Consider the following 8,182-nt stretch of genomic DNA (forward strand, 5'->3'; position numbering starts at 1 on the left):
TACATATGAATTGCTTTAATACATAGTTTTATGTTTCGATTTAGTTATCAGTTTAAAAAGGCCACCTGCTTCCAGTCCTTAATCCGAAGATGCCTGATCTGTAACAAAATAAATTATAAATATTTCGAAAATTGCAGACTATAAACTACGAAAATAAGTCTACAATATGGTGATTTCAAAAACCGCCATGGTAACAGTTGCCATTCAAATATCACAGATTTTAATAGATTACATATTGAAAATAATTTAGCATTTATGTAATTAATTAAGAGTATAAACTAAGCTGTATTTGATTAAGTTTACTTGAGAAATTTGAGAATTAAATATGATGTCATTCAAATTAGTAGTATGAAAATGTGACAGTCATAATTTCATCATCATCATTCCGCCCTTTTTCCAATTATTTATTTGGGCAGGAGCAGCATGTCTTCTTCCATAATTCTCTGTATGACGTAATCTCACACAGTAACCTTGTTTCATTTCATTTATTCTTCAAGCCATATCGTCCATTCATTTATAAAGTAAGTCAAGGTTATCCGTCCCGTTTCTCTTCGGATCTGTCGGATCGCTGTATCATGGGGTTATGAGATTAAAGTATAATAGAGAAAGGAGATTTGATTATAATTTACGACATTGCATTATTAAATATTGATTGCACTTCTATATAAAACATCCTCATCCCTATATAGTGTAAAAATGGTTCAAGGGACGGATTAGACTCATTTTCCTTCTACCATTATATAAAAATATTACGTACCCTCTTTTGCCCAAGTCACGATTCCCCATACGTAGTTGATTACCATTGCAATTGTTACTTTGGGCTTGATTAAGATTAGAGCATTGTCTTCCAACAAAGTTGTTAAATCTTATGCTCGCAGCAAAAAGATGATTGGCACGGCCGTGGGAACAGGTGCTTATTGCGCAACCGGGCTGTGGGTTCCTGCCACCGTTGGGGTAGAAATCAGCGTTTGAGATAGGGTCGAAAATACCCAGAAGACCACCGTCAGTGTGGATTGATTCTACGTATACACCAGAATTGCGATTGAGTGCGTTGGAATTACCACCCCATTGTGGACCAGCTGGATCCAAACCTGCAATTAAAAAAAAAATCGGTTTAATTTTTTTTTTTATGGAATAGGTTTTCGGACGAGCATATGGGCCACCTGATAGTAAGTGGTTACCTTCACCCATAGACAATCACGCTGTAAAAAATATTAACTATTCCTTACATCGTCAATGCGCCACCAACCTTGGGAACTAAGATGCTATGTCCCTTGTGCCTGTAGTTACACTGGCTCACTCACTCTTTAAACCGGAATACAACAATACTGCGTACTGTCGTTTAGCGATAGAATATCTGATGAGTGGGTAGTACCTACCCAGGCGGGCATCCACAAAGCCCTACCACCAAGCTAGCTATATATAATATCATACGCAGTTGTCATTTTTTATTTAATGATAATAATGATATTTGAAAGCCTTAATAAAATATAAAGGCTTTCAAAACTTTATTTTGATATCTACCTATTTTCATAATGTGAATTTATCGGAGGAAAAATCCACAAAAAATGTCAGGATCTGCTGATTCAATCAATACAAATTACGGTACTCAGCTAATAATAATAATATTCAATGCCATCGTCAAATAGTTTTGATTTAAATACAATATACCTAAAACTCTGGAACTTTATAAACATAATTATGTATAAGTTAATTGCACCTGTGATACGGGCAGCTCGACCTCCGACAGTGCGTCCAGCATTACCAACAATATGAGCACCCAAACTGAAGCCAACCAAGTGTAGCTGATTCCAGTTACCACCAGCGTTATTGAAGAGCCAGATCAAGAAGTTTCCAAGATGACGGCCAACATCAGGTACACCGCGCACTGCCGTTGTATATAACCCGTTAGCCAGACGGTGCCAGTCCACTACGATCACATTGACGTCTTGAACAGCCAGGAAGGCGGAGGTGATCAAAGGGTTCATTTCACTGTTTCCATTGTTGTTCCAACCGTGGACAATGACTTTAGTGGGCCTGTTACCTCGGTAGTTCGAGTTACGTACGGAATTAATGTTACCATTTACCAAAACCTGACGATTTGTTGGGTTTTGTCTGAAACATACATATGTTCAAAAATTGAAAAATTAAGTTATAACATTTTATTCCGCAATTTGGTTGTTATTCTGCAAGAGAAAACAGAAAACACAAAAATTTTGAATGGATTTTAAGCCAACTACACTTTACAAAATGGATGTGACAAAAGTATTCCACTACTTTAAATTAATAAATAGATTTAACAAACAATTAGACATAAACCAATTTGAGCCGATTAATAACTAATTAAATTAATTGCATTATAATTTGAATGAATGAGTTTCTTTCGCCGGTTCTTCTCAGGTCTGAGGTATTATATTCCGAACCAGTGGTAGATTTTCGACAGTCAATAAGTAAGTGTAAACACTTCTATTTTGAATAAAGGTTTTTGACTTTGCTTTACTTTGAATGTATTAAAATATTGATAGGTGACCGTTTATTATACAGTATATGTACTGAGTCTATGACACTTGCAAGTTACAGCTTGTAACGTGCTTTTATGTGATTTTTTTTTACCACCTAATGGTAAGTGATCATCAATGGCCATAGACAACAGTGCTGTAAGAAATATTAAATATTTCATCATCAATTCACCTCCAACCTTGGGAACTAAGGTGTAATGTCTCCTGTGCCTGATAAGTGGGTGGCATCTACCCTGAGTTTGCAAAAAGCCCTACCACCAAGTAATTTTTGAAAAATTAATATGTTTATTTGTTTAACGAGTTATACTATATTGAATAATGTTACGTTTAGTGGAAACTGACCTGGTAAACAGCCAGTACTGGTTGTTGGCACCGTTTCTTGCATACAATAGTTCCAGTTCATCTGCTCGAGCCTGAAGATCTACCAGCTGTGGGACGCCACTGCCATCTGGCATCCAGATGTACCGGCTCACTCCTTCGACATAGTGGCTGTTGTCTCCTGGCACCAAAGGAATGGCGCTTGCAGCACACACTATTAAAACACATGTTGTTATTTTATATCAATGATACATAAGATTTGTTATTTATTATTGATCTTCAACTGTTATATTGGCAATGATCCTATAATATACGTATGACGGTAGAATAAATAAAACGTAATAAGATTGGTTCACTAGATAGCCTATAGCAACAGCCTGTAAATTTTCCACTGCTGGACTCAAGGCCTCCTCTCTCTTTGAAGAGAAAGTTTTTAACATATTTCACCACGCTGTTACAATGTGGGTTGGTGGAATACACGTGTGGGAAAATTTCTATGAAATTTGTCACATGCAGGTTTCCTCACGATGTCTTCCTTCACCTCTGTGAACGAGATGAATTATAAACACAAATTAAGCATATGAATATGCAGTTGTGCAATCATCAGTTGAGATGCACGCGTTCTCACCACTGGGCCATCTCGCCTCATAGATAGACTAACCCAAAGCCAAATAAAAATTAAGTATAAATAAATAAATTTAATTTAACAATTTATAAGTTTACTAACATGATATCAAAGCCAGAAGAATCGCTAAGAGCTTCATGTCTTGAGGTGTCTCGTTGGGAAAATTCCTCGTATTTATTGTATCGGTTATCACAAACGTTAATTATCGTTATTTAAATCCGATTTAGTATAAACCACATTAATGAATGAAAGATATATATTTAAGTTATTTGAGTATTTAAATATATATTTATTAGATTTCATTTGTTACAAATTCTATAAAAAATGGTTATTGGCTGTTTCATCTCTTATAAGTGCACAAGTTGATAGACTCTTTATTTAATAAAATCGTTAAATAGTATGAATCAAAGCCGCTTACCGCTGTGTGTCCCTATGTGTGCTTAGATCTTTAAAATAACACAACGGATTTTTTTCTCAATAGACTGATTAATTCAAGGGGAAGGTTTATGTGTGTAATACATGCACAATATAGGTGAGAAACACTAATAATTTTAGAGGTTTATAAATTGATGTCGTAAATAGATACATTGTTATGCCCTTACATAGAAAACGCTGGCTGAACCCGGCCAGATATTCAAAATAAGATCAAAATATTCAAAATAATATACTACACTATTAAAAAAGGTCTTCGAAAAGTCCAGGATGTCTATCTCTTAGGCAGGGCCGCCGTAAGCGGGTGTGCAGAGCGTGCACTGCACTCGGGCGGCACGTCCAGGGGGCGGCAAATTGAGCAATACATCACATACCTAATTCAAGTCATTATTATAATTCCCACAAGTCCTTAAGTAGTATAAATTATTCAAAGCATCGAAAAATATCGCACTGAGTAAAGTTAAAAGTCCGTCGTCTGTTGTCCTATGAATAACAGTACTGTCGAAGTTAGGAGAATCCCCTTTAGGCTTTCTTATCAATTGGTAGATTAGGTATCCGTTACTTGTAGTAGGGCGTTGTCATAGGGCAGCTTGAAGGGTATCGCGCCGTAAGGTATATTGGTGGCCGCTCGAAATAGCAGAGCTATGTCCTCCGTGCTCGGTTTGACGGGTTCGCTGTTGCAGTCGCAACGTGCTCAACGCCAACTTAGAGGTACAGCTGTGGGCCGCACATCGCTAGTTGAAAAAGGAGTTGGAAAAGGCGTTAAGTAAACAAAGAGCAAACCCCTACCGTGGTTTGCGAAGGAAGCTCCGGACACAAGGCGCTCCTGATACGGAATAACTACCGCCAGATCTCCTGCGATTGGTCGGGGAGATATTTCCGGGAAACAGGGCGGGACACTCAACCATCGTTGCCCTAAAACACCTTGAAGACCCGTAAATTGGAGGCGGTAGTCCAAGGGAACGTAGTCCTAACGGTATCACCGGACGTGGCGAACGACTTTAATAGTCTTCCTTTCTTTTTTTTTAATTAAATTTACGACATCCTCGGGCTCGTAGCTGCCCATGCCTTTTTTATATTTTACATTTATACACTTTGGCGCTTTATATTTTATATTTTTACTTAACATCAGCAGATATTCGCTGGGCTTCAAGCTCGCCGTCGTCCTTTCAAGACCATAGGGGATGCACTTCGATATCACGAGTTGCCTTCCTATTTCAGAAGGCCGTTGGGGCATACCTCCAGGATCAGGTGATCCTTTGGGAGGGGGTGATGGACGACTTGTCCGGCGTCTGAAGTTGGTTTTGACTGGCTCCTTGCGGCCCTAAGGTCGGAGTGTGGCTCACGGTGGATCGAATCGAGATGCTGGTCATGAAGGTTTCTCTAACTAAAACGGAGGCCCTCCTAATCCACGGTTCTCGCTGAGGTCTTCTCTAGGCGCGTCTACCGCAAGGGACGGTAGTTAAGGCGCAGACACATATTAGGGATCAGGGCCTCATCCTGGATGGTAGATGGAGCTTCGGGCAACATTTTGTCCAACTCAGCTTGAAGCTCATTAATGCCAACGTAGGAGGATCTTAAACACCTTATTATTATTGGTATTTCAACAACAACAACAACAACAGCCGGTAAATTCCCACTGCTGGGCTAAAGGCCTCCTCTCCCTTTGAGGAGAAGGTTTGGAACATATTCCACCACGCTGTTCCAATGCGGGTTGGTGAAATACACATGTGGCAGAATTTCTATAAAATTTGTCACATGCAGGTTTCCTCACGATGTTATCCTTCACCGCTGAGCACGAGTTGAATTATGAAGACAAATTAAGCACATGAATCAACAGTGCTTGCCTGGGTTTGAACCCGCAATCATCGGTTAAGATGCACGCGTTCTAACCACTGGGCCATCTCGACTGGTTGGTATTTGGTATCTTTTTATTTATTGTAAATCAATAAATCGAATCCATTCCATCAGCCCATTTCCGTCCACTGCTGGACATAGGCCTCTCCAATTGCACGTCACTCAGATCGTTCTTGGGCTACTCGCATCCAGCTCCTGCCAGCCGTCTTGCGTAAGTCGTAACTCCACCGTGCCCGAGGACGTCCTACAAGATTGTTTCTACCTAATCGCAAAGTCTGCCCAAGGTAGACATATTTTTGAACAACTTCGAGGACGGTACCATGTATTGCAATCGGTTCCGGTAAAACATGTTCATTGAACATGACTTGGTTTTCATTCATCCAAGTTCATCCGTAGGCCGATGCGCACAGAAGAATCAGCCAGATCGTTCAGCATCTGTTGTAGGTCAGCGTTTCTGCCATAATGACGATGTCGTCTGCAAATCTCAAGTGAGAGATGTATTCGACATTGATGTTGATGCCACGTACTTTCCAGTTCAGTGTCTTGAACATATCCTCCATTGCATTAGTGAACAATTTGGGGGAAATAACGTCCCCTTGTCTCACTCCTCGATGCAATGGCATGGGATTTGTTTGCTGATTCTATACTTGGACGGAAAATACACCTATTTGGATGGACTCCCTTAATGCTCGTATCAAGGCTCTTATCTTACGGGACCGTGGGAACAGTGCTGCTGACCCGCTTCGCCGAAGAAGACCAGAAGAAGGGGTCTTCGCTATGGACGTCTTCTCCTCCCGCCATAAGTGTCCCGGGGTTAAGGGTTTCTGTACAATGAGAACTCCCTTTTTTATGGTATAGGTTGGCGGACGAGCATATGGGCCACCTGATGGTAAGTGGTCACCATCACCCATAGACGATGACGCTGTAAGAAATATTAACTATTCCTTACATTGTCAATGTGCCACCAGCCTTGGGAACTAAGATGTTATGTCCCTTGTGCCTGTAGTTACACTGGCTCACTCACCCTTCAAACCGGAACACAACAATACTGAGTACTATTATTTGGCGGTAGAATGACTGGTGAGTGGGTGGTACCTACCCAGACGGGCTTGCACAAAGCCCAACCACCAAGAAAGTGGAACCCCGCAGAGGTGAGCCGACCGTCAGGACGTCACGGTAGTATGCACAAACGATCTCGTGAGATCCTCTAAAAAGACGGAGTGGCTTTTTTAGCAGGTATGCACCCCATCCCCCACCTCATGTGGAGGAAAAGTGGTATGCGTTTTTACAAAATAGCGCCATGTATGAATTAGTTTTTTGATAAGAAATTTCTAGATAGGTTCGGTTTTAGTAGTTTTTGTATCAAGTCATATAGTTAAATAGTTTAAATGGTTATATGTTCATGTTACACATACATGAACTCACTTAGCTCCCAAACGGAACCGATTTTGCGTTTAGTTTTTTTTTTTGTCATAGAGAATTCATTCATTCTTTTTTTAATAGGCACCATATAAATATATTTATCACTACAATATATCCAAAATAGACGTTACGGCCTATGAACGACAGAGAAGTCTGTGTTTTTTAGTTGTACAGCAAGAGCTTATAAATTAAGCACACGAGGCTTATTAGACCTCGCTCTACAATGAACCTGTTAAAATATTATTTGTTGGCGTTAAGAATTTATTTTTTTAGTCGGGGGCTTTTTAAAATTTTTAATTTTTCTTTTATTGATATAATTATTATCATTCAATGTATATTCTTTATTATCTTATTTGATTGATTATTTATTTCCTTATCATATAAATTTGTACTTTAGATTTTTATAGTATTTGTGACAAAGGTTGTCCAGAAGAGATTTTATCAGATTGCTATAGTCAAAGTCTACTTAGGCTTTGACGTAATTAGTCAGTCCAGTCCGTTAGGTAATATATATGATATTACCTAACGGACGGAATTATATGATAAAATCATCAATACTGTTAGAGTACCTTGATATCCGAAAATCCACAACAGTGCAATTTCTTAGACATTTTATACCTCGCACAACCACTTTGTGGAACCAGTTTCCGCCGGCGGTTTTTTCGAACCGATATGATATGGGAACCTTCAAGAAAAGAGCGTACTCCTTTCTTAGAATCCGGCAACGCACCTGCAATCCCCCTGGTGTTGCAGATGTCAATGGGCGGTGGTAGTCACTTCGCATCAGGTGAGCCTCCTGCTCGTTTGCCACCTATGTCATAGAAAAATTTTGTAAATTATAAATTGAAAACAATGTACATATATATTCTGTGGCTTTTGAATGCATTTTGTCGTATTGTTGTAACATTAGAACGATATATATTATTAGCATAAGATATATTATTATTACATATATTATTTAATGTGATGACCAAATTTTATATGTTATTATTATCATGTAATCACATAG

At 39.1% G+C, this 8,182-nt stretch overlaps 1 protein-coding gene across 1 annotated transcript; it reads right to left on the bottom strand.

The window, feature by feature from the left end:
- Positions 1-3,070, bottom strand: LOC124534282 (pancreatic triacylglycerol lipase-like). Its single transcript, XM_047110037.1, has 4 exons — positions 2,862-3,070; positions 1,721-2,115; positions 758-1,091; positions 1-98 (listed from the first exon to the last, which is right to left on the bottom strand). The coding sequence occupies exons 1-4, from the start codon at positions 2,972-2,974 to the stop codon at positions 53-55; spliced, it is 888 nt and encodes a 295-aa protein (XP_046965993.1). The 5' UTR covers positions 2,975-3,070; the 3' UTR covers positions 1-52.
- Between the last annotated feature and the right edge of the window lie 5,112 nt (positions 3,071-8,182).

Source organism: Vanessa cardui, chromosome 1 (assembly GCF_905220365.1).
Source record: "Vanessa cardui chromosome 1, ilVanCard2.1, whole genome shotgun sequence".
Classification (NCBI taxonomy): domain Eukaryota; kingdom Metazoa; phylum Arthropoda; class Insecta; order Lepidoptera; family Nymphalidae; genus Vanessa; species Vanessa cardui.

Coding starts and splice junctions, on each gene's coding strand:
- LOC124534282 (XM_047110037.1), bottom strand. CDS start 2,974: ATGCCAGATGGCAGTGGCGTCCCACAGCTGGTAGATCTTCAGGCTCGA. Junction 1,092..1,720: donor TCGAGCTGCCCGTATCACAG/GTGCAATTAACT, acceptor TTTTAATTGCAG/GTTTGGATCCAGCTGGTCCA. Junction 99..757: donor CGTGACTTGGGCAAAAGAGG/GTACGTAATATT, acceptor ATTTTGTTACAG/ATCAGGCATCTTCGGATTAA.